Source organism: Pleurodeles waltl, chromosome 4_1 (genome assembly GCF_031143425.1).
Source record: "Pleurodeles waltl isolate 20211129_DDA chromosome 4_1, aPleWal1.hap1.20221129, whole genome shotgun sequence".
Classification (NCBI taxonomy): Eukaryota; Metazoa; Chordata; class Amphibia; order Caudata; family Salamandridae; genus Pleurodeles; species Pleurodeles waltl.
In genome coordinates, this window is record NC_090442.1 from 937,996,588 (window position 1) to 938,024,447 (window position 27,860).

The 27,860-nt window shown below is 42.4% G+C and overlaps 1 protein-coding gene across 2 annotated transcripts in view; it reads left to right on the forward strand.

The window, feature by feature from the left end:
* Nucleotides 1-27,860, forward strand: part of ALG12 (ALG12 alpha-1,6-mannosyltransferase) — an 88,917-nt gene that overhangs the window by 33,033 nt on the left and 28,024 nt on the right. Inside the window, exons 3-6 of one of the 2 annotated variants that reach the window (XM_069229707.1) lie at nucleotides 291-423; nucleotides 12,071-12,244; nucleotides 17,487-17,681; nucleotides 21,765-21,868. In XM_069229707.1, coding sequence (XP_069085808.1) covers nucleotides 291-423; nucleotides 12,071-12,244; nucleotides 17,487-17,681; nucleotides 21,765-21,868 — 606 coding nt within the window. Of the gene's footprint in view, nucleotides 1-290; nucleotides 450-12,070; nucleotides 12,245-17,486; nucleotides 17,682-21,764; nucleotides 21,869-27,860 lie in introns of both variants that reach the window. The other variant, XM_069229709.1, reaches the window with a different exon arrangement.

Consider the following 27,860-nt stretch of genomic DNA (forward strand, 5'->3'; position numbering starts at 1 on the left):
TCCACTGGTATTTTGCTTCCAATCCTCGACTTTTATTTAACAGACTAGTGCATTTTGGACATTGTAGTTTCTGGTTCAATTAAGCAAATTGGAATAACACATTCGATTGCAGAGATTAGTCGCAGAAAAGTCTAAAAATGATAAATTGATTTCCATGTGGCATAATGCCATCTTGTAATCCTTTTGGGGATTTTATGAAGGTTATGGGTTTTCATTTGTGATTTTGATCATTTTATTTTCTACCTGCATTTCTATAGCCAAACAATATGACCTTTTTACTTTCTTTTCAGTACGATCATCATGTGTTCCCTGGTGTTGTCCCACGATCATTCCTTGGACCAATATTTATTGCAGCACTCACCGCTCCAGCATCAGGAGTCATTTCCTTACTTAAGATGCCAAAGTTCTACTCGCAGCTCATAGGTACTGACTGATGAAACTGAACAACAGTAAGGAGTTACTTTAGAATGAAAGATTTTACTGTAAAACTTGTGAACATTATTAGTGTTTAAATACAATCCTTTTGAGCCTTCAGTAACCCCCCCAGCTGCTAATGTGTTACTGTTTTATAAATTACTCGTCCCTTGACATTCTTTGTGTGCAAGAGCAAAGTTTGTGAAACCCAGGTTCTCACAGGTTTAGTTGCTTAAGATTTCTAATATTCAGAGATCTTCGAGTCGCAGGGGCCAACTGAATCCACTCATCAGCCTATGGAATGCAAACATTATGCATGATACCAAATATTTGCTGTCTCTCGTGTATTGGTGTCCACTCTGTATAGAATCCACATTCCTATACCACTACCTCTTTTATGCACTGATATGAGCAAGTAGTGCTCTTTTTGCTTTGTCAGATTGCTAAATCTCGCTGTCAGTTGTTTTTTTAAAGTGGTTTCTAGTTTGAATATTTTGGGGTTTCTAAAAACAACCATTAAAATAACTAATGCAAAAATACATTTTATAATTAACTAAAACAGTTTTAGAAATAAACAGGTGGAGCACCATACATCAGGAGCGATTATAAACCTCTTTTTGAATTGTCTTCTGAAGACTTGACTTTACATTGGAGGACAATGCTATCCGTGCTTTGTGGTGCTCATTCAAATATTTCTACTATCCTTACATTCTTGTAGATTTTGTTGATTGGATATGATTAGGATTTAGATTCGTTTTAATGTCTCTCATGCCAGATCTTCATATGATGTAGACATTTTCGATTGTTTTTTTGTATTTTGATTCCTGATTCATTATGAGGTATAAAGCAACCATCTAATGCAGAATTTTGAAGAGTCTTGCTCTGGGCCAAGCACTTTATTTCTTCTGACATCTACATATTTCCTCTTCGTATGTGCTTGAGGAAAATCTGTCTATTTCACAGTGATTCATTTATTCATTGCAGGCTCCCACAGTCAGTCTAAAAATGTATATTTCTATATATTTCATCTTAAATGTAGCTTTCAAATGATTTGTCTACAAAATCGGGTACACCTTTCGCCCTTCGAGTTAATTATCTGGACATGAAAGAACACTATGCAAAGGAGAACACTTGCTTCGTCTTCTGTGATGAATATCAGTCATGTATCTTTCCTAAATTCTGCTCAACCTTAAATGACGCCATATTTCTTACTAAGGAATCTGAAAGTGCTATCTTCCTTCTTTTGAATGGTTTCACTTTTTTAGAGATTGAAAGTTGGTTCTCTTTGTGAAAAACCAAATACCACTTACCATCATGAGAAAAGTCTGATTAAATAAGGTGCTAGCTTCTTGTTGGTTTAAATTGTCAAGGAACACCAAGAGCTGGGTGTGGTGCTTTGAAATAGATTGTTAGATAATTTATTAAAATATACACATTGATGAAATATATTAACTGTATCTTACATTCTAATAGGGTCCTGATCACCATGCATCTTTGATCCCTTGCGAGCCAAAAAATGGTAATGTAGAATGGAAAAAGTCCTGCTTTAGTCTGATGTGCTAAGTCATGGATTACATTCCTCTTGCTGTTGCATTCTTTTCTCTCCACATATGCTCTTTGGGGGTTTCCATACCCATCCATTTCACAGTAATGCATTTATAGAAAGCTATAACCATTCTGTTCAGAACTTTTTCTGTCTCCTAAAAGGACACATAAATAGTTAAAAGAGAAATTTCTTACCGTAATTGTAATAGCAACATTCTTTAAACCCTCTTTTCATATGTGTACATTTCAGAGAAAGCCAGTTGCATATCCTTGCTACTCTCAAGGTTTTCAACTTCTCAACTTTCAATTTCTGATTGCTTCTGGGAACTTGGATTGGAACTTTGAAAAACCTTCTCATTACGGTCCACTGAAAATCCTTCCGTGATGAAGACATGGTAGTTTTGTTTGCTGGAACGAAAACTAGGTTCCAATCCCAATAGCTTCCTTAGAATAACATCACAGCTCACATTTATTTCAATTTTGGTAACAACCATTAAAGTGCAATAATAGTTGTAAATTAGTTTCTTGTTTCTGTTTCTGTTTTGCTCCTTCACTACTAATGTAATGATTGAGTACACCCGTCAGGTATTTTAAAAAAAGCTTTCACTAGAGGAGGCAGTTTGACCTCCACAATTTGAACATTTCTCCAGGTCATGCCAAGCACTCGGTTTTTGTGTAGCTGCAATTGCATGTCTTCTTGGTTAGCCTTTACTTCCTGTGTGGTTGGTTCTTGATGGATTTTGTTTCTGGTTGCAAGGGGTGTGAGGACTAATATATTAAGCATTGTTAAAATTAAATGTTTTTGCATTTGATTTACCGCACCTGTATTGTCAATATGACTGGTTAATTTATGGCATCTATATAGAAGACATTACATATATATGGTTATTGTCTCTCTCTGAGCTGTCTCAAATATTCTTACACATTTGTCAGATGTTGTTCTTAGCATGTTGCCTTTTGTGTATTTCACTTTTAGAAATAAAGATTAACATCTAACAAGCATAAGATCCTTTCATAAACTTAGTTTTTACCGTTACTACTTTTCCCCCAAGGACAAGATCAAACCTGTTCATATATTCTCCCTGCTTAGAAGACTGATTAGCGGTGCTATATAATTGGCCACATGAAGTTCTTCCTGTCTGTGGTTGCTGCATTTCTTGTTGCCCACCTTTAGGTTTGTTTGACTGACACCCCATCACTGATAGACACTTTCCCAATCATGGAGACAGAGAGAATCACAAATTCCATTGTGTCTGTATGTAAGTAATATCTCAAGACCTTTCAATACCACAAAGGCGTGCTATCTGTAATCAGAATCTTGGCTATGTAGATTATGTTGAACAAAACATCAGCAGCAAACAGGGATTCAGTAACCAACTCCATTTATGCAAATATTTATGTCTCTGTCATGTCAAATTGTTTTTACTACTGGTTCAGTTTCCAGTGCATACATACTTGGCTGAAACTGGCATTCCATCTTTGTAGAAGAGATGTTATTGTTCATTTTATATGCATAGCAGATGTAGGTCCTTCATAACATTTAGTTCTGTTTGATCCAACTCCCGGTAAGAAGAACCAGGAAAGGCTTTGTCAAGAGCCCGGCCATTGCTAAGTCACAGTCTGGGTCTATCCGCCTCTGTATTGATATCAGCTATTTGATGTCATACGCCTCCATCTTTTGCATATAGATACGATGCAGTACAAATCTTTCTTTTAATTTTCTAAGGATTCTTAACATTCTGTTGTTATATTCATAGTAGTATGATGGGTCAGTACAGGGTTCATCTTAATGCATTTTTTGCTGATGTGTCAATATCTGTCATGGTTGGAGAAAGTCTTATCAGGATCCTTTTCTTTACTTTTGCAATGTTTGTTAATAGAGTTCTTGAACAGTCAGCTTAAGCTTTAATTACATTTTATTGTAGCACTCTTGGTGGGGATAGGTTTGAGTCTGGAGGGATTCCTCTTTTTTTGTTTTGTTGTTTAAAAAGATGCATCAAGGATTTCGTTTGAAGTACCTAAAATGTCTCTTGTTTCCCATGTGTATAAGCCTTCTCCAATTTCCTGATCTCATACAGTACCATCTCCACGCATCTCCTTTCTCTCTCTCTCTCTCTCTCTCTCTCTTCCCTTCCTTCGATCATTTGGTTATGTAATTTGTTCAGATATAAACCCTCATCTATATTGTGTATATGTGGTTATCCTGAAGTGAAAACATGTGTACTCTGTTGCATTAGCTAAGGTCCTGTGATACAATTGTTCCTTTTCTCGGGGCCTGTTAGTCATCTTCTGGACTTAGTGCCTCCATGAGTATGCCTTGTGCACTTAAGGTCTTCCCATTGATCACCTTCCATCACATCTGCTCTAGCTTTGATTGATGCAAGTTGGGCTTTCTTAGCTCTGCTGGTTAAACACCTTCAAGTCACATTATGATTTTTGACTATGACCGAAAAACGTTTTTTCATGTTGTTGCAAATTTAGAGTTTACTATTCCCCCAGCAGCTGCAAGACAGATGTAGGAAAAATTGAGCCGTCTCAGACATTCTTGCGTCTTTGCCAGCTGTTCCTCTAAGCATAATGTTTCCTTTTATGTATATCAGTTTTAGCAATAAAGATTTACATTTATTCAGTATAAGATCCTTGTTATAAGCTTCCTTTTCACTGTTCCTACTCTTCCCCCAAGGCCAAGATAAAAAGTGTTCATATTTTCACCCTGCTAGCAGCCTGATTGGCAGCACTCTAAATCTGGCCACATGAAAGCCTTTGTGTTTTTCCATGTGACTGTTAGAGGTTACCATTTCCACATCAGCTGAAAAGCCTGAGGCTTTTTTTTGGCTAGAGGGTACTATTCTTCCTTTAGCCTAAGGTGAAAGAGGAAGCTGGGTTTACCCTTTTCTCAACTATGTAGGAAAAGAGTACAGGACTGCTGACAGGAAAAGTACAAAGGAAATATTTTGATCACCTGCTGAGAACACTGATGGTGCCTGGAGAATTGAAAGAGACTGAGAAGTTGTTGTTCAAGGCATGTGTGCTGTAAATACACATGCTCTGCATACTCTTGCCATCTAGTGTTGCATATGGATGTGCGCAAATTGTTTTTCTTTAAATACGTTTTTCGAGTCATGAGGTAGAGAGACACCTCCTCTTGGTGATAATGCACATGGACATCGACCCCATTGTAAGATTGTTTTCTTTCTGTCTTTGGGTTTGAACGTGTGTGCCTATGCTCTGATCAACAGCGTCACGATTCTCCTTTCTGTTTGTGCAACACTATTCCTTTCGCCGATATTGTTTCAATAACGTTTTCCATTCTGCATATCGAGTTATTTTCTCTATCGTGTCGATTCTCTTTAACCGTGGCTCCTACAGGGCCTCACCCTTTGGGGCCTTTCTTTGAGCTTCATCACATTCTTCAGAGAATGATTTGCTGGTGATGGAACTGATGCCCTTCAGATACTGACCATGCTGCCATGCCGAAGTACCCCAGGACTGATCAACACCAGTTCTGTGATCTGTGTTCGTCATCCAACCACAAGGAAGTTGCTTGCGATGCCTGACATTCCTTCCGCTCGAAGAAAACCTTTGGAGACCGCCAAGCTTGTTGCCTCGAAATTCTTTCAGGGAAGCATCAAGGATATTCCAGCCATCTTAGGTCATCAGGATGTCAAAGGATAAGAAGAACGTCCTTAGTCTTCGACCGCAGAGGAAGAAGTGATATTGATCGAGGGAAGTTGTGGCTCCAATCTTCAGGTCAACTTGGAGATGAAGGACATTACACTAGCTCAATAGTTCATGAGTACAGTACCCACTGTCCCTCAACACCGTGTCGATCCATCCAATAGACACATGGCTCCTCTGGAGCAACTTACAGATGCCCTCGGTCCTCCACTGCCTAGGGGCTATGAGCAACTGGTTTGGATGCCTCGCCCTTCAGCTCGGTGCCAAAACACCACCAAAGCCTTTGCCATTAAGCACATCTGTTCAGAACGCCACCCAGCCCCTACCCAACCCTCAGTGCTGAGCCGAACATGGCCATTCATATCTGCTGCTTCAACTCCAAGCGGACCTACAGTGCCAAAACTTGTGTCTGACCAGAAATCTTTGAAGCCAACTTCCAAGCTTGAAACCAGCAAGCCAGTGGAGCTCATACGCCACAGACTCCAAGGTCAACTTGATGACAAGCAAGAGCAAATCCACATTGAGCCTTACATCGGACGTATTCTGGCCACATATTCAGCTTCAATTCCTCCACCACCTAAGAGACAACTGTCTTTCCAGGAGGCTCTGGACTCACTGGTACCACCTAGGTATCTCAAAGGAGCTATAGAATCCGCCCCTCAACATCATCAGGAATCAGGAGTGTACTCTATACTTCTTAGTACCCAAAAAGGTGGGTCGTTTTGACCAATCCTAGAACTGAGGCCTAAACAAGTACATCCGGTCAGAGCACTTCCACATGGTCACCTTACAAAACGTGATCCCACTTCTCCAACAAGGTGACTTAATGGCTACAGTAGTCCTAAAAGGCACCTATTTTCACCTACCAATACACAAAGCACATCGCAAATATCTCAAGTTTATAGTGGGCTGCAAACATAATCAGTTCAAAGTCCAACCTTCCAGGGTGACTATTGCACCTTGGGTATTCACTAACTGCCTAGCAGTGGTAGCAGCCCATCTAGACAGACAAAAGTTTCACGTGTTTCCATATCTGGAGGATTGGCTTATCAAAGCCAACACTCATCAGCAGTGTTAACTACACTTTCCGGTTACAGTAGCTCTGCTCCATATGTGTTCACCATCAATATCACAAAATCTCACTTTCATCTTCTGCAGGTTCAACTGTATCTATGGGCTATTCTAAACACATAAATAAGATTAACTATCCCAATCCTGCAAGAATCCAGAGTTTTCAAGCATTGTTACCTCAATTTCAGACAAATCAACAACTCGTAGTGAGGATGCTCATGTGTCTCCTAAGTTTGATGGCCTCCTGCATTGTCATAGTACTCCATGCACAACTTCACATGCTTCCGTTACAGGAATGACAAGCCAAACATAGTCATAGTCATCCACATCTGCCGCTTCAGTGCAAAACTGAAACCTGGGCCAGACCCGAAATCTTCAAAACCAACTTCTAAGCACGATTCCGGCAAGCCAGTGGAGCCCATATGCCACAGGCTCCTAGAGCAACTGGATGCCAAGCTAAAGCAAATCCACATCCAGCTTCACACCAGACGTATTCTGGTCACAGATTCAGCAAAGATTCCTCCACCACCTAAACAACGCCTGTCTTTCTAGGAGGCTCTGGACTCACCGGTACCAACAAAACACTAGAAAATGTCTGACAAAGCCACTAGCCCTTTGCCTCCTCCGCTGTTATCGCCATCTCCACCACCACCAGCTTTACCTTCTCTACTAATCTATTGAAAACCCACTACATATTTCACCCCATGGGTTTTCACAATATGATACAGCTGGGCAGGGTGGGGAAAAAGACAATTTTGAGACACCACCACAGGTCGACCCTTGCGATACTTAGCGTATCAACCCTCCAGAGGACACAGACTAGGATCAGTATCCCGCAGGTCCCCCACCTCGTGATGATTCAACATCATATCCGGAGCATATAGGTGGGGCTACTGTGTTTCATGATGTACAACTCCATAAAGAGCCTTTAGCAGAGGACTTCCTCTTTGAAACACTTTCCTTTGTTCATAGGGCCACATAATATCTTCCTATGTTAAATGGCAGGTTAAGACACACAGTGGCCATTTTTAAAGACCCTCTTAGGACTAGGGTTATAATGCCCAGGGTAGATAAAAAGTATAAGCCCTCCCAGTCTGATCTCATCTACATCAGGGGCCAATTACCACCAGATTTGCTTGTCATTAGCTCTGCTCGTAAGTGTGCCAACTCGCAAGCTAATGGGGATGCCCCGCCATCGGACAAAGAAAGGAAACATGTTGATGCGGTGGGTAAAAGAATTGTGGCATCATCGTCCCAATTCAATGGGACTACTAGCTTGTTACACCGGGATGAAATGGAAGATTTACTCCAATATCTCCCAGATGAACACAAAAAAACAAGGAGAAGAACTTGTATCTGAAGGCAAGCTTATATCAAATACCTCAATACTCTGTTCCATAGACCTTGCTGATACTGCAGCCAGAAGTATCAACACCCGCAGTCTGCTCAGACGCATGCTTGGGGATTTGTAGTATTAAACCAGAAGTACATCAAAATGTCCTCAATATGTCTTTGATAAGGAACATCTGTTCTGTCCCCAGATAAGAACAAACACTGGAAAAAATTCAGACACCTACTCCCTGTGTCCTTTTGCCCCCCCAACTATTGTGGAGGTTCCAAGGTGTCTCTATTTCGTACTCCCGCAATCAGGGTCAACAAACCTCCCCAAAAGGTTACTTCTGAGGCTACTATAGAGGCAACAATGTCGGAGGAAGAGATAATGGTGCTTCCCCACACGGTACAACACCCATCACCGAGCAATGACTTCCCTCTTCTACCCTCCGACTATCTGTCAGAGGGCGTTAACAGGATTTCTTATCCTCATGGCACTCAGTTACATCAGTTGGTGTTGGACATTATCCAACATGGCTAGTGTCTTGAGCTCATTACCACACCTCCCAACATTCCACCTCGCTGTCACAGGCTCACATCACTGGAACATCAAGCATTGCTCTAATAGGAAGGCCAAGCTCTTCTACTAAGGGAGCTATAGAACCCATCGCTCAACATCATCAGGGTTTAGGAGTGTACTCTCTATGCTTCCTAATACCCAAAAAGGACAGGTCATTACAACCAATCCTAGACCTCAGACCTAAACAAGTACATCCAGTCAAACCACATCCACATGGTCACCTTACATTACATGATTCCATTTCTCCAACAAGGTGACTTTATGGCTACACTCGACCTAAAAGACATTTATTTTAACATACCAGTACACTTAGCACATTTCAAATATCTCAGGTATGTAGTGGGCAGCAAACATAATCAGTTCAAAGTCCTCCCTTTCAGGTTGACTACTGCAACTCTGGTATTCCCCTAATGCCTGGTAGTGGTAGCAGCCCATCTACACAGACAAAACGTTTGCACATTTTCATCTATAGACGATTGGCTCATCAAAGCCAACACTCATCAGCAGTGTCAGCAACACACTCAGCTTACAATAGATTGCTTAGGGTTCACCATCAATATCACAAAATCTCACCTTGAACCTCTGCAGGTTCAACCATATATACAGGCTATACAGTGTTGAAACATTATTACCTCAATTTCAGACAAACTCACAGTGAAGACACTTGTGCGTCTCCTCGGTATGATGGCCTCCTGCATTGTCATAGTACCCCATGCACAACTTTACATGCGTACGTTACAGTAATGCCTAGCTAGATGTTGGTCTCAGTCACAGGGTCAGTTAGACTATCTAGCTTTGATAGACTGCCGCACTCATCACTGTCTACAGTGATGGAACACCAACAAACTACTACAAGAACAGCCTTTCCTTAACCCTAAATCCCTGTCACCATGGATGCATCCCTCACAGGATGGGGTGCAGACTTGTAAGACCTCACAATACAGGGTCTCTGAGACACCAAACACCAGGGTCTCCACACCAGCTACCTAGAGCTTTAAGCTGTTCACCTCTAATTGGCAAGGTTGTCCTAGTCTTGACGGATAATATGATAGCCATGTAATATTTACAAAAACGGGAGGGGGAGGCACACGTTCTCTACAATTATCTCACCTATCTCAAACAATTTGGAGATGGCCTCTACATCGCAACATTCACCTGTTAAAGGAATACCTTCTGGGAACATACAATTTTGCAGACCACCTCAGCAGAATGCAGTAAAAAGTCCACAAGTTGGAACCCCACCCCCAAGTCCTCCTTTCATTCTTTAACAGATGGGGGGGTTCGCTAAAATAGATCTCTTCGCAATTGTATAAAACGCAAAATGCCCAAACTTCACCTGCTTTGTTTACAACTCTAATGGGCTAGCATTCCCCTCCATAAGACTATATTTCACCATATTAGCTACCTATGTATAAAATAGGTAACACATGTATTTATTCAAAATAGGAGCCTTCATGGAAGAAGAGACTAATTCTATCACGAGTTCCACCTGCACCTTCATGGAAACATGTTCTTACACGACTCATGGACCCTCCTTCGAGCCCCTGCATTCCTGCCCCCTTCAATATGTCTCTTGGAGGGGGGCATTTTTAATTGTTATTACCTGACTTAGACATGTTAGTGAGCTTCAGGCATTAACCTTGGATGAACCTTTCTTCTAGCTCTACAGAGATGGGGTAGTCCTCTGCACCATCCTTAAATTCTTACCAAAAGTTGTCTCTGACTTCCACCTTAATCAATCAATTGAGTTGCCATTTATTCCCTCAGCCAGAATTGGTTGTGGAGAGAGCTGTCCACATATTGGATGTCAAAGGAGCCCTTATGTTCTACATTATTAGAACTACAACTTTTAGAAACCCAAAGCAACTATGTGTTGCTTTTTCACCAGATCAAAAAAGAAAGCCTATATCCAAATTGGGTATTGCCAGATGGATAGTTAAGTGTATTTAAACATGTTGCGCTAAAGCCAAACAAACTCTCTCTATCTACACCTACTAGTGCATGCTCTACTAGGAGAGGAGCATCCATGGCTTTCCTAGGAAACATTACATAAGCTGACATATGCAAGCAACTACCTAGTCTACACCCCACACTTTCACGAAACATTGTGTGGATGTTTTATCATACTAATAAGGTAATATAGGTCAGGCAGTGCTACTGGTTCTTTTCCAAACAGCTGCAACACCCACAGGTCAGACATCGCTGATTTACAATCTATGCAGAAGCAAAAAAGAACAGATGAGGGACGGAATGCTGAACAATGCAAACATTCACCCCCAGTCACAAAAATCCAGGTTTAATCCATATTTCTTTTTTTGTCCACCACGCCACCCCAGTTTGGACCAGCTATATGCAAATCAATCTTGTCCCTGTTCCCCATTGGAACAGTCCAGCCAGAACTGCCATGCCAGGTCCTCCCTGGACTGAAAACAAGCATATTGGGACAAGTTTCAGTGTATAACCCCTCATCAGCCATGTAAACTTGAATCCAGTGGTGCAGTGAGCATGGGACCCATGTCTGGGCATGCCCTTCCCATTTAGGGCGACAAAAGCCAAAAGAACAGATGATGGACGGAATGCAGAACAATGCAAACATTCACCCCCAGTTACAAAGATCTGAGTTTAATCTATCGTTTTGTTGCCTACCACCCCACCCCAGTTTGGACCTAGTTTGGCAGTTCAGGCTGAACTGTTCCCATAGGGAACAGGGTTAAGGCTGATTTGCATGTTGCTGGGTCCAAACTGGGGTGGCATCGTGGAAGCCACCTCTGAGTTTGTGGTGACCCTGCAGAGACGGCCAGGTCCAATAAGCACGGAACCGCCATCCTGTTATGGTCCAAAACTTGTAATCTCTGTTATTTTCCTGTCCTCCGATTTACTGGGACCACTGATAATGCAGAGGCAGCAAAAATCAACAAGATTCACGATCAGAGCCTCTCCGCTACTCCTGTATTCCACTCGAAATAGTGTGATAAACAAAGATGCAAATTGCTTAACCTTTGAGACAAAACTAATTTTAAGCACTTTAAAGGCATATTTTCTTGCGATCAGCCTGCTAGTTATACTGTATCTGTTTGTCTGTACACTCCCTGATTGACACATTTGTTTCAATTGAGTTGTTTAAATTCTTTGAGTTTTATGTTAATGTAATAGATAAAATGAATCACATCTATAATCATGACCGCTAATTCCACATTAGATTTTTCTGATCCCTGATAAAAAAATAAAAAAAAAGTTAAATGTGAAAATAAGTGGCAATGCCGAGCTTAACAAAGGAGAAACATACTTTTTCCTGTATTTGCCCACAAAATAAGATTTTTTTGTTTTTGCACAAAATGTCTATGTACATAAAACATTGCATCCTGCCATCATATAGCATGATAATTGTTTTTGTGTGGTACAATTGTATATATCTTTTTATGTCATTCTATCCTCTTTATCCCTCAAAAGCTAGAGGAATCCTAGGACTCACTGTCATTTATGCACTCTGGAAGCTACAGAAACAAGTTCGACTGATGTTTGGGTCAACAGTATCAACACTGTTCTGCCTGATAACCGCCTCTCAATTTCATGTGATGTTTTACTGCACTCGAACGCTTCCAAATGTCTTTGCACTTCCACTAGGTGAGTATTATGCAACTTATTTTTTGTGATCTTTCTGTTTCTATTACCCATTTCGAGAAGGACTATTGTAAATTCAAACAAAAAATTAGAAACTCGTTCTGCCAATGCAATGATTTGTGATGATTTCTTCATCGTCCCTGGTTCCCTATATACAGTTAAACACAAGTAAAATTGTTGGCCCTTATTTTCAAGTGCAGTTTGATAATTCTATATTTCTGGAATGCACTCATAACATTTACGTGATGTCAGGTCTTGCCTACAGTGTAAAAGTGGCTAGGAGCAGTAGCGGCTTGCAGGGCGCGGAAGGGGCGGGGTGCTGCGCGGGGTGAATAAACATTTATTTAATTAAATAAATTCCCTCACCGCCACCACTCCCCTCCTTCGTCACTGGATGCTGCAGGCACAGGCCCCCAGCCTGCCCTGCAGCCAATCCTGACGCTGCTTAGAGCAGCACCAGGACTGGCTCTGATCACCCAGCCAGATGGTTGCTGGGCTGCAGAGAGCCCTGTGCACATGTGTGTTTGGCCGGCCCGGGACGGCCGACCAAACACACATGTGTTATGAGGGGGAGTGCTGAGACCTCACTCTCACTCCTCGTTACCCCGTGGCCCCGCCCAAATGGAGGAGCGCCCCTGGCTAGGAGAGCTTTGTAGACTGTTCTTTTCCAGTGATGATGGGTCGGACAGCTCATTAATTGATCTCCCTGATGGCACAAATATGGGGCAGGGTGTTCAAAAAGGTTACAAGAAGAACTCCCTTTTTTGTGTCAAGCTGTACTATGGGGGCTGTGAAAATTTAGCAAATTCCATATGTATGCCAGAATAGCTGGCTGGACCGACAATGGATGTTATGGGTGGGCGATAAATATGAGGGTGGCATGCTTCAAGCTTTTGAAGTAGTTAGGGTACAATTGGCAATAGGTGTAGGACATTTCTTACTGCATACTAGAATGTCAAGTGTGGCACACAGCACACAATATGGGTTCTCAGATAGAGCCCCGGAACCAATTGTGGAACTCATCGCTGACACAAAGTGGACACCTGTTGTCGTTCCTATTTATGTGACGCTGTACGGAGACCGCCCATGACAAGAACTGACAAGTCTACGTGGGGGAGAAACGATGACTTGCCAATGTTGGATAACAAATGAAATAGGATATTGATCTATACCAAAAAATGCATTGGGACATTTTCGATTTTGCCTACCTCATTTTAAGTATTGCTATCAATACTACCTTACAACTATCCAATACGAGATCTGCCACATTGTTCTAGGAAGCTGCCTGAGATGTGGTTTTAGAAAGGCACATGATTTGCTCATTTGTGTTAAACAACTATCTTGGAGAGTGTAGTTGGCTTCATGTATAGGGCGATGGCTAATATGATCAGCTGAATCACAGAGCAATGTGCGTTAGAGTTACACTGATGCCCGAACTTAAAAACACATGTATTATTGAATGACACCTTCGAGTCTCCTCCTAACCAAGAGGTGCCTTGATATTTGCCCATCCCGGTGTATGACCTATGGTGCAAAGTTATAGGTGAATAGTCAGCAGGTGAGCAAATGGAAATGTCACTGTTCCAACAGATCCTAAGGTTGAGAGATGACAGGTAATGTTGGAGAGAAATGTGCAGGGTTTGAACGGCATTGCTGGCACTGATGGCTCTCTCTGAAGTACATGCAGGAGGCTTCAAACTGAATAAGTGATTACATGGTAGCCTGCTCTTGAGAATTTACCATGATAGTTTATCATGCACTTGCTAACCCTTGTAGAAGTTTACGAATCATTTTCACCCATACATTAAGGTATACATAGGAGTTGTGCAAATGCATGTTTTTTGTGAAAGCCTCCTTGCTGCTTGATTAGAAGCCACTTTGACTCACTAAGCAAACTTTTAGGTTGCACTACCGTACAGCATGAGATAGGTCTGAGCTTTCACTTTGGCCTATTATTATAGCACTGCGATGTACAATTAGTACATATTTCCAAAGATACGATAATGCACGTTTAGAAACAAGGGTAAAATGGCAGTTCCTACAATTCAAGCTGCTGGTAAGGGCTGACGTCTGTCTGCTGACAGGAACAAATGTACATAAAAAGCCGCTACTTCGGTCCCAGCACACACAAAAGAGAGGTCGGTAGAACGGAACCACAGTAGTATGTTTTCCCTTGGTGGAGGTTCGTTTCAGGATATAGGGTGGCAAGTGTAGGTGGGCATGGCAGGATTTGGGCTCTGAGACTATTGGGCAGTTAAGCCCACGCATTTAAAGTGAATATTCTGCCTATGAAGAAGCTCTTACAGTTACGTTGCCAGACCATTAATATCTGCAGTGATCTGGAAATGGAAGAAAAAACCCAAACAATTAAGCACTGAGTTTTTGGAGTTCTCAATGCCCTGGAGATGTTTTGAGAGTGAGGTAGAGGAGGGAAAGCTATGTAGAGTAATTGTTCCACAAAGAATTTGGATCTTTGCAAAGACAAGTGCGCAGTTAAATCTGAAATCATAGGTATCATAAGCGTTGAAATGTAAAAACAAAGATCTACTTTTTATCTTTTTCTAAAATGCCTTTTGGTAATAATAACCTTCTCTGGTAAGTCCCATGTGCCCTTTTTTTCTGAGTAAGAAATCAACTTTAAAAGCTACCAAAGAGTCAACACCCCTTTTCGCCCACATTTCCATAGTTACTCAGCTAGGCAGGCTCGAGTACCCTTCAGTAGGAAAAATGCTATTTATTTATTCACCAGCTGATATTATTCATTCCACATGTCTGTTATGCAACTTTTATCAGTTATTAGTATGAATAAACAGGAAAAAGACATTAAAGCAATAAACAACAAACACAATGATGCTTAGTCATCTATAGCAACCATGTAGAGAAGTTGCAGGAATTTGAACTGAGAAATACAGATGCAGAAAAAGGTCTTGCTGAAAAGGATGCTGTGGCAGATTTCTTGAGAAAGCAATGGCAAGCATAGCTGCAGATAAAAAGGGGAATATTTAGAATTCCAATATTTTGGTGCTTTTCATACTCAAGGTGAACTGGGAGGTTGAATGGCTAGAGAAAAACTAGCTTTCAATTCACTTGTGAACTATTTGCCTGCTAACAAAAAGCAAAAGAGGTATCAGAAAGTGTGTTTAGAGAATGTTTTATCATCATGCTTCAGTCTTGGTGAGTTCATTAAATATGTAGAAACTAAGCAAAAAACATAGACTTCCCTTAAGAGGGAACAACGTAGACCCCAAGGAGAGTGTACAGTGCCTATGATCCTTAGAAACCTGCTCCTGAGGCTACCTTCATTGAAAGAAACAATGGAGCACCACAGGATCACATGTTAAGGGAATATAACACTAATTTTAAGACTTGAACCAGGTAGCACTTGATAGGACCAGTGCCGGCCTTAGGGATGTGCGAACCATGCGGTTGCAAAGGGCCTGCAACTCAGGGGGGCCCAAAAATGTTTCCAAAAATTTCACAGAAATTTATCATCGACGTCAGAGTTCCTACCCCTCAGCACCGGCGCTCTTGTCGGCTAGCGCTCTCAGCTGAAGAAGAGCTGGGCACTGTCAGCTGTTGAGGCAACACAAGAACAATGGGGCAAAGAGGCGGAAGGGAGTGTGTGCACCTCAGAAGGCCTGTAAACTGACATGTCCCACAGAAAGTGGAAGGCTTTTTATGGTTTCTGTAAACACTGACTATGTCACTGCTAGTTCCAAGATCGCAGAACAGTAGCAGGTAATGTAAGGGCCTCCATGGATTACTGTCAGAACCTGCGCTGTGTGTAATGTCATTGTAGTAATCTGCTGCACCGCAGGAAGGGTGGCGGCCTCCTGTGTGAGTTTTCAAATGTTCATAGCAGGAAAAAAAGCAGCCGTGTGCACGGTACATTGAGTGTGGCACCTTGCCAAGGGGGTAGAGCGATTTATAAAAGCATTTCTCAATTTACTAATATCCAGTAAGTACATTTCATTTCCTCATTATCTACAGCATGAGAAGTTCATGCAACTTGTTTTAACATGCGTCAGGGATGACGCAGATCTTGTTGTTTTAACTTGTAGGCTGGGATGTCGCACATTTTAAAGCATAGGCTGTGAGTGGTCGTCTGTTTTCCACCTTAGATTAGGAGCGCAAGCTATCAAATGTGGTGTAGGATCGACCCGTCCTCTGCTGCAGAGCACCGTAGTTCAGGTCTTGCTATCTTTCTAATGTGTTTTCAATGTACCATAGACTCCTCAGTGGAACTCACTAAGGTTTCCCTTTTTGTGAAGACGAAGTGTTATATATTATTCTATTACAAATGCACTTGTATAGTTAATTTTCACTTGTTATAGTTGTTAACAATCCACTAAAATAAAATTATTAGCAATGAAAAACAATTTGACTTGTGCCATGGGGGGCCCTTACAGTATAATCTCCACAGGGCTCTATATATCCTAAGACCGGCACTGATAAGAAAAAACTACAAGACATGAATGTTGGACTTAAATATGTAGGAATCCTTTTGCCCGGTGCCTGATTTAAAGTATCATATAAATGGTAAATAAATGTTTTTCCATATGTGGAGAACTTTTATATTTGTGGAAACCAGAAACATCCTTTGCTACGCCACCCCCCTCTGGTGTTATGATTAATTTAAAGATAGTAATGCAGATCATTCCTAAGAGAACTCCTCTGTAATAATAGATGCATTTCTGATGTAACGATGGTCAGCACAGTGCTTTATACATATGCATGCAAAATTACCCTTATTGTCCTCCTTGCTGCTAATTCTTCAAGTTGCAATTTACCACTGCCCCGCCCCACCATCACTCCACGGCAGGTGGGGTTAATGACTTGGGCGACTGTCTATCATTTCCTTGCCTAGAACCAGTCCCGACTGTGATGAACAGTGTAAAGACATAAGACAGACCAACGCCCATGCAGAACATCTCAGAACATGCTCAGTTTTCAGTGCCCGGTACTGGGCCTAAAGCAACACAAGAAGTGTTGACAGGGACGGATTTTTGCTTGAGAAATTCCATAATTAATAAGTCCTCCTGAAAAGAGTGCCTGTAGGACAGAAGCCCTGTTTATGGTGTGAGACATAGAGATGAAATCGGCTGAAGCAACCCGCAGTGTAATACATCGGCAAGTCTTCTGTGTTATTCATGAACCCTGATAGGGGTTTGATCCCAGAAACTGTGAAATGAGTGACACCACAACAGGCTAACCGCAAATGTGGCTCTATTATTTCTCCTTCCAGTTTTGCTGGCATTCAGAGCATGGCTGAAGCAGAGTCCTGGTCTATTTATCTGGCTGTCTGCATTGGCAATCATTGTTTTCAGATCCGAATTGTGCATTTTGTTAGGACTTATGCTGCTGGCCATGCTCCTCTACAAACAAATAACAATCTATGAGCTCTTCTGCCACGCCATTCCAGCTGGCATCCTGTGTCTAGGTAAGTTGATCACAGAGTATGTCACTTTTCATTAAGTAATTTTATGAGTTTGATTTAAATGTATTAATTGTTGGCCATGTTTATTTCATAATGTTTTCTCAAGTCTGGTTAGCACAAATCACCAGTTTGCCCTGCAATACATTTTGTCTAGTGTACAGACTTGATAAGCTAACCTTCTTGTTTTGTCTGAGTCATACCTTTTGAGAAGCCAAGGATATTTGTCTATTGAAGAAATAGTGAATAATCCTGACATTCAGAAAGCTTAACAAGTACATGGATGAAAGCCCTGCCTAGTTTATAAAATAAATTACTTCTTTCAAAGTACTTTCTGTCCCCGGTCCCACCCCTCACTCATCAGCTAATACATGTGTGAATCAATGTTGCAGTAGAATGTTTTATATGAAGGTAGATACTGGCATCTAATCACACTCCGTACCTTTAGTGGTTTTTCTAAGAGAGTGGGTATAATACCAACATTCAGTCACCTGTATGTAAATAAAAGTTTACGATTATGCTGAAGGCAAGGCCACAATAGCATATAAGACCCTGTTAGTGTGCTCCACCGTGGCAGTGAATATGCTTCTAACACTTCCTAAGAATTTGTCTTGCTGGTTTATTCTAAATATCCTTCCCATTCCCATGCTTTTTGGATTGTGGTAGGTTTGCACTGACAGATAAGTGGTATATCGATGTATGATGAGGAAAGGAAATACAATTAGCTACCCTCTCAATTGAAACAAGCACAAAATGATTGAGCAAAAGGTTTGTACATTTTGACAAGTAGATACACTTGCAATAGAAGTATGTAGATCTGTACAAGTGATTGGCACCTATAGAAAAGTCACCAGTCTGATATTTTTATGTCTGGGGGTTTCTGCCAGTTAGTGTGACTCACCAGTGATGAAAACAGACACCACCCTACAGGAGCACATACAAATCGTGATACCCCGTAGAAGCTTGCAAGTTTCACCAGGGCAGTTGTAAATTGGCTTTGCCATAAATTGGATTCAAATAATTTCATCCCAGAGTTTTTAGGTGACAGCACAGGGTATAGAGGAGGCAGGTGGGCTCTGAGATACCGTTGATCTCTGGAGCTCTAGTGCAGATTACTTTCTGTGACTCTGGTGAGAGGCTGCGGGCTACTTGGGAGAATGGCATGGCAGTGTCGCAGGTGGAGGAAGTGGCTACTCACCCAGGGATTGCCTATTATGGAGCATCCAAACACAAAACCCAAATACTCGAGATCACTACCCTTCCCTTCTCCTGCAACAGCAGGAGCTCCAAACAAGGCGGTGATGATGGTAAACTAACCTCTGCACTAGAGGTATATGCTGTGCTCCTTCCTGCACTGGCATGGTGTGGCAGCAGATGGAGTGTGTGGTGGAGACCATGGAGGAGGCGTGAATTTAGTCTGCTGATTATGGCCACTTGATCCTTACCATTACTTGATGACAGCTGCATGAGCAGCTCTTGGCAGTGGTTCGCGCTAAGGAGTAACTGGTGTGCAATTGATCACTGTGAAGAGTGCATGCTGACGAGCTGACGGGATCCTCTCCCAAAACATGGTGATGTCACATAATGGGTATAAACAGAGCCGCTCAAATATATTTATTTATTTATTTGTTTTTACACTGGGGGCTTTATCCTGGAGGGGAGCACATAGAAAAGAACCAGGGAGCCTCAAGTCTGAGAGATTAGGGTGTCTTTTCCCAAAGTGAGTCTGTTATGATGGCTGTACCTAAAGATCTAGAGAGTTATTCTTAATGCTTTCAAATGAAAATGACAGCACCAATGGAGGTTTGGGAGAGGATGAAAGGTAGAGCGGTTGTAAATGAGTACAGAGTGAGGTGACTTGAGGGACCTGTCACAGAGCGCAGGTGGGAAGTTTTTTTTATGAAAAGGGAGACTAGACATTGAAGGCTCTTTGAGCAAAGGGCGGTTTTCTAGCAGTATGTTGTTGCTTTTTAAATTGACCTGCAATAACATATTTTTCAGAATGTTGACTTTATAACTATGTTGTCAAAGTAGGTAGGTATACATCGGGAGCACTGATTTCATATTTTTAACTCCACATTTACTCCAACAATATATATCATCAAGGGAAGCAGATGTGAATTAAGAATAATAATATTATGCTTCTCTATGTATATTTACCTTGACGATAGTTTCCACAAGTGGTGTACCCTGAAGTACTTCATGTAGTTCTGTGGGAACATCTGAATATATATGCTTAAAACAATGAAACAAACATAAGTTACAGTCCAAAATTATATTTAGAATCTGTAGGCAAACCTATGTGCTCGTTTTTCCAGTTTCATAAAAACAATACATTTTGAATGTCACAAGCCCAAACATTTTTTAAACAGTTTATTAGTTAGGAAATATTGGCGATTGTTCAGTCTGTTAAATGATCACAACAATCATTCACTGTATTGGAATTCCACTGAAGTGCTCAGAGTTGGTTGAAAAATAGAATGCAAGTTATGTCTTGAGGTGTTTTAGAAAAACTGTTCACAGGGTGGTCCTGATTTAGACATTTGTTTTGACAAACAGGCAACGAGCCAATATGTTTAGTATGGTTGTTGAGGGTGATATGTTTGGTGCTTAATAAATATATTTCGAGCTAACATAATAAAAATACTACAGATCAAGTTAAGAGAGGTTAATTGGATCAGTATTGCCAAAGTGCCATATATGATTCTTTGTTTAGAGAGACATTTTATATTTTTGCACATCTGAAAAATGGGAGTACATTAACAAAATAGGAGTGGTAAACCTGCTTACTGGCATCACCCAACAACACCCTTCTTCTAAGGAAAGCTGGTAATCAATTTCTTCTATATTGCGCAGTTGAGATGACACAATCCACAGAAATAAACAACAAATAGATAAAATGCTGTGTAATTATAGTTGTGGTTTGTTGTAACTACTTGTACATAACTATCAAAGTTAGTTAGCCCACATGATTGTTATGAAGGAAATCTGTGTCAATACCCATGCTTGTGACATTAAACATTTTAGCAACTATAAAAGTGCCATATATACTGTAGGTTGTTTTATTCCATATTGTTGGCTTCTCACTGTGTTTTGAACTGAACTTTATGATCTGCAAGGATGAGGTAATTTCCAGAGCTGTGGTCTTCCTTACCGCTATGTTGAGTCTTACAATGGATGTTGTCTGTTGTTGCTGGTTGAGGTTGAACTAAGATTACAAAACTTCCAACACCAGACACTTAATTGCCAAAGGGAGAGATTTTTGCAGACAGTTTACCTTTATTTATTATTGATTAAGGGCTAGATGTACTATTTACTGCATGCAAAGTACTAGTTGCATTTTGAGACTGGTAGTTTTGCAACTAGTAAATCATTTTCCAAACCATGTGAACAACCTATGCACAAATAAGTTTGTTTGGAAAATTCAGATTTGGAGCGGATTGCAACCCAAACTATCTCATTAATATTCATGATGTAAATTGCAAATCATGACTCACTTTCAACAGCAGGCCATGACAGGGATCGAGGCTTCCTGGGGTTGAAATACCATCATATCTGTGACTGGCCTACATTTAAAAAGAGAAGTTTATCCTTTTTTTATTTGAGAGTTGGCAGTGGTCTTCTGGACCACTGCCTATTGCCCAACCCTGTCTATTGCCCAACAAACCTTTTTTAATTGACAAAGGGGAACTCATTTCTTTTTTGCAAATGGGTTACTGCCCCAACTTGTGTGTAGCTAAAATTTCAATGTTTTGCAGTTGGATTTCGGTCACAAAATATTGATGCACATGATAACTATCTAGCATTTGGAAGGGTTGTCTACACCACACCCCTTCCAGTTATGCGATCAGTTACTATTCGGAATCCCATTTAAGAGTCAGAAAACCTTTTGGGGCTCCTAAAATGGCATTAGTACATAGCAAAAACCGTTTTCACAGCTGCAGATGCCAAATCTGAGTATTTACAGTGGTTAACATACTTTGTAATTCTGACCTCTTGTCCTTTACCCTTCATCTAGCCAGTCCCATGGACATTTTCTCAGTTAAGATCATTAATGTTTGTTGATCCTATTCATTATTTCTATCACAGGACTGACCATTGCAGTGGATTCCTTTTTTTGGAGACGGCTCCTTTGGCCAGAAGGTGAAGTACTTTGGTACAATACGGTTCTAAATAAGAGTTCAGACTGGGGAGTATCCTTTGAGTATATGGTAGGAAACGCATCATTTTGCTGTCACTTTCAAATTAATTTTGCGTTTAGCTGCTTGCTGGGTTTTGCTGTTTAACTTAAAGCAGGGTTTCTGCTCGAATTGAAGACTGTAAATGGACTGAAATAGCAGAGTGTAGAAATGTAGAATCAAAAATATAGGGCATGTGTGGTGTATTTGTGTGGTGCTATACTGTGTTATTGCATGATTTATTGCACAAATACTTTACACATTGCCTTCTACGTTAAGCCTGACTGCTCAGTGCCAAGCTACCAGAGGGTGGACACAGGATAATTTGGATTGTGTGACTTACCCTTACTAGAGTGAGGGTCCTTGCGTGGACAGGGAGTAACCTGACTGCCAACCAAAGACCCCATTTCTAACAGTTAGTATTTGGCTGTCTACATTTTGGAGTCTTATATCTTTGCAATCTATAATTTCCTGATTTGAACATAAAGACCAATTATTTTGTTCCTCAGCTAAACTATTGTAGGCAACAACAATGTAGCCTTAGCTATGAAAGATTGTTCTCCACTGCAGAAAGTGACATGTTTATCTGAACAGAATGGGACAGCACGAATGCCAGGAATGTTGTCTATTTTATTCCAAAGCAACTTTCATAGCAAGGGAGAAATTCAATCTACTTAGCTTGCTGTTTTCCTTTAAAAAGTGAAGGACTTTGTACCTATTCATATGAAAAGTTGAGGTGCAAAAAATTAATAGTCACCTATTTCTCATCATCTGTTGTTTCAAAATATATAAATTCTCAAAGTCAGAGTGTTTTTTTTGGGAATCCTTGTGGTGCTGTGAAAAATTGTGTTACTGGTTGGGGGGGTCAAACCCTACTCAAGCAGCAACCACAGTCCTTGTAAGGCACAAACAAACACCAAATTAACCTGTGCTCAGCCCTCTGGTTGCTGGGCACAGAGCAGTCAGGCTTATCTTGGAGAAAGTATGTAAAAGTATACATGCAGCACTTCAAACTGTGATAAAGTGAAAAGACAACACAAGAAAAATCCCACCCCACTTTAGAAAAATAGATCAAATTAAACAATACCGAAATTACAAAAATCCAATCAGTAAACCTAGAGAAATGCACATTTAAAGATTTAAGTGAAAAGTGCACGAAAAAACCCATAGTGTCATGACAGACTTTCTGGTCATGTAAGACCGTGAGAAAATCACAAGTTCAGGCCGACTGCAATGAAGCGCCAGTCGGAAACAGGGACCATGTTAGTCCTGCTGCAAAGTTACCTTCTCTGTCGGGCACAAAGAGTCCTGTTCACAATGGAGTGGGCTTAGAGGAGCAGAGAAGCATCACAGTCAGTCGCCCATGTACCATAAAGAGCTGGCCAGGCATCACAATCTGTAGTATAAATCTCGTTTTGTTACAGGAGGTTGGGCCAGAGCTTCGTGATGGCGCTGCCTGTGAATGGTCAATGCTGTAGCATGAAGTATTGGGTTGACGGAACTTCGCCTTGACAGGCAGAGCCGGTGACAAGGTTTTGGCATCCGTGGGCCCGCTCGCAGTTGCAAAGAGCCCAGAAACTTCAATTTGGCTCCATTGAGGCCACACCAAGGGTCCAAGATCTGAGGGGCACCACTTGGGGATAAAGGGCTTACTCCAGCTGGATCTGGGTGCAGGTTCACTTGGTTAGTAGCCTGTTATGTCCCTGTGGCCCTTAACAGGATGCTAGCAGACTAGTCATTGGAATCACTTTGGGAGTCCTGGGTTCAGGTGCAGGAGCCAATCCCTTTTATCAGGCAGGAGAGCAGCAAGGCAGTGGTCCAGCAGAATGGTAGCCCTTTCAGCAGCACAGCAGACCTTCTTCCTGGCATATTCTCCACAGGTCCAAAAGTATACAGACGTGTTGGTGTCTGAGATCCAATATTTATAACTGATGCCTCCTTTGAAGTGAGAGAAGCATTCAATGGTTTGTCTTTGAAGTGCACAGGCTTCCAGCTTCCTCTGCCCTGCCTCCAGACTAAGTACAAGGGTTATGTAGCCCGTTGTGTGGAGGCAGAACACATTCTATTCAAGTGAAAGTAGGGCTATGCCCAGGTCTGCCCACCCATCTTGCCAGTGATGGCCTATCCAGGCACATCTAAGCTCTCTGACTGTGGCTGTCTAAGAGGAATACACAAAGCCCAGCTGTCAGCTACCTCCAGTCATGTACCTAGAAACAGACTGCAGACACTAAATGGCTAGGGCAGGAAATGCTGACCTTCGAAAAGTGGCATTTTCAAATTTGTCATTTAAAATCCGACTTTACCATAAGGGAGAATATTTCATTACAATCCCAAAAATACCAAACATGAACTGGTACCTGTTCCCATGTGGAAATTACAGCTTATTAAATGTAATAATGTAACTCCAATGTTATCCTTTGGGAGAGGTAGGCCTTGCAGCAGTGAAGCACGATTTAAGAGATTTTCACTACCAGGCCATGTAAACCTTAAAAGCACATGTCCTACTTTTTTAAATGCATTGCACCCAGTCAAGTGGGCTGTCCGTGGCCTACCCTAGGGGTGGCTCGTTGTCAGCAAGAGGAAAGTCCTCAGAATCAACGTGATGTTCAATTAGTCCACATCTTGATAACCTCAACTGCTGATTGCTATTAAAGCACAGACAATTGAGGCAAGAAGAGAATGGGAAGGGAACAGTTAGGAGTGAAACCTGGACGGAAAGAAAACAAGGTTAACAACTTCTTGTCTTGATGCAGTATTCTTCCAATTCAAACATACTCTACTGTATTGTACATGAAAAGGAATCACAGTGGAATCCTATTTCTTAGTTTTCATTAACATCTAAAAGAACAAACACAAAGTGGCATTGTAGGCTATGGCTCTGCAAGGTATTAATTAGACAAATAAATATGACTGCTCATTTAACAGTAGATAACATAACCTAGCCACCACCCACGCTCTTACATCCAAGGACTACATCCTACGGGGGGACCTCAGCTTCCACCTGGAAAATCCAAACAACAACAACTCCACCACCCTGATAGAAAACCTCGCCAACCTTGGACTCAAGCAACTCTTCACCGCACCCACTCACTCGGCGGGACACACACTGGGCCCCATTTACTTCGCCAGCAACCATGTCTTTGTCATGCACACTACCGAAATCCAATGAACCGACCACCACTGCATTAATTTCACCTTCAACAAACCCATCAGTTGCCACCACGCTCCCCAACTTCCCCGCAGAAATTGGAATAAGGTCACTGAAGCTTAGCTCACTGCCAGCCTCAATGCAACCCCCCCCCAAGCCGATGACATCTACACTGCCACACACAACCTCCACGAATGCATCACAAACTGCACCAACACCCTCGACCCCCTCAAGACACCCACCTACAGAGGCACAGCCAAGAAAGCAAACCCCGCACTCAAAGAATCGAAGCAGGTCTGCAGACGTCTAGAGAGGAAATGGTACACCGACAAGACCTCCGCAAATCCCGAAACCTTAATAAACACTGTAAAAAATCACCACTAGCTCATTAGGACCTCCTACTCACCCTGCAACAACGCATCAGTAAAAACAGCAAGGAACTTTTCACCATCATCAAAGAGTTCACCAACCCCAACTCCAACTCCACCGACATCCCCCCATCGCAAGAACTCTGCAAAATCCTCGCCAACTACTCCCTTCGCAAGATCGCAGACATTTACGACAGCTTCACCACCCAGGGCCCCCCACGACTCTCATCACCAGCCCGTCGACCGAATCGTCACCACGCCCCCGCCCTCCCCTGCTGGAACAACATCACCGACAATGAGACCTGCAACATCATGGCAGCACGCCCCCCGCCCTCCCCTGCTGGAACAACATCACCGACAATGAGACCTGCAACATCATGGATGCACTCAGGAGCACCCACCAACCCCTGCCCTCACCACATCTTCAACAAAGCTAATGACATCATTGCACCCAAACTCCGGCATACCATCAACTGCTCCTTCAAAACTGCCACATGTCCAGAGAGTTGGAAACACGCCAAGATCAAACCTCTACTGAAGAAACCCACTGCCGACCCGACAGACCTCAAGAACTACCGGCCCATCTCCCTGCTCCCCTTTCCAGCCAGAGTCATCAAGAAGGTAGTCAACAAACAACTCACCGCCCTCCTGGAAGCCAACAACATCCTGGACCCCTCTTAGTCAGGATTCAGAACCAAGTATAGCACCAAGACCGCCCTCCTCGCCGCCACAGATGACATCCCCACCCTCCTCGACCGAGGCAAGACCGTTGCCCTTATCTTTCTGGACCTTTCTGCTGCCTTCAACACAGTCTCACATGATACGCTACGCACTCGGCTCCAAGACGCCAGCATCAGAGACACAGCACTGCATTGGCTCTCCTCGTTCCTCACCTGCAGAACACAGAAGGTCCAATTTCCCCCCCTTTCTCTCGGAAGCCACCAAGATCACCTGCGGCGTCCCTCAAGGATCCTCACTGAGTCCCTCCCTCTTCAACCTCTACATGACTCCACTGTCTGCCATTGTCAGAAGCCACGCACTCAGCATCGTCTCCTACGCTGATGACACCAAACTGATAGTCTCCCTCACCAACAACCCTACCACCGGCAAGAACAATTTCTACTAAGGAATGAAATCAATAGTCGCCACCTGGATGAAAGATAGTTGCTTCAAACTGAACTCGGACAAAACAGAAGTCCTCATCCTTGGCTCCACGCCCTCTGCATGGAATGAGTCCTGGTGGCCCACCGCCCTCGGAAACACCCCCACCGACCACGCCCCCAACCTCGGTGTCATCTTAGACTCATCGCTCTCAATGAACCGACAGGTGAGCGTCGTGTCATCGGGTTGCTTCCACACTCTGCGCATGCTTCAAAAAATCTACAAGTGGATCCCCAGCGAAGCGAGGAGGACAGTCACTGAGGCCCTCGTCTGCAGCTGCCTCGACTACAGCAATGCACTCGACGCCGGAACAACCACCAAGACCCGGAATAGACTACAACGCATCCAGATCGCCTCCGCCCGTCTCATCAAGAACGCCCCAAAACACAACCACACCTCTGCCATTCTGAGGAACCTACAAAGGCTGCCTATCGACAAGAGAATCACCTTCAAGCTCCTGACCCACGCCTGCAAGGCCCTACATTACACCGGACCAGCCTACCTCAACCACAGACTCTCCTTCTACACTCCCGCCAGACAACTCCGCTCTGCCGACCAGGCCCTCGCCAAAGTCCCCCACATCCGGAAAACCACGGCCGGAGAAAGATCCTTTTCCCACATCTCCGCCATGACCTGGGACACCCTCCCCATCCACCTTACGCAATCATCCACCCTATCAAGGTTCAAGAAGGACCTCAAGTCCTAGCTCTTCAACTGATCCTCAGCACCCCCCACCCCAAACATCCCACCCAGTGCCTTGAGACCCTCACGTGTGAGTAGCCGCGCTTTACAAATCTCTGATTGATGATTAACATGCTAAACAGCAGCTTATTCTTCACAGGGGAATTCTTATTACCTGTTGTCTTTACCCCTGTTAGGCGAGTTAACCATATTCTTATCAAACTATACAAATAGATCTCAGCATTGTATCATTATTAGATAAAATTAACTGTCTGTTTCCACAATGCACATGCATGCTTTGTCCATAGAACTCCCAGTACTTATCATAAACAATGTTCCTCTGGTATTCACTCATGAGTTTCTGCAATCATTTTTGCACTGAAGTTCGCTAACCAAAACCCGGGCACCAACGGAGCCCACCGACAATGAGCATAAAATATTGCACAGTATAGGGTTAGACCTAACTAGCAATAATAAAGAGTCACTCGCGGAGCCCACCCGCTGTAACTGAACTTGACCAAGTGTTCATAATAATATAACTGAAGCTAGCATAGCCCACCCGCTTTAATCTTTCAACAGATTGCAGAGTGAGGACTACGTTTGTTCATGGCACCTCTTCCCACCTTGAAGATTTCACATAAGCAGAGTA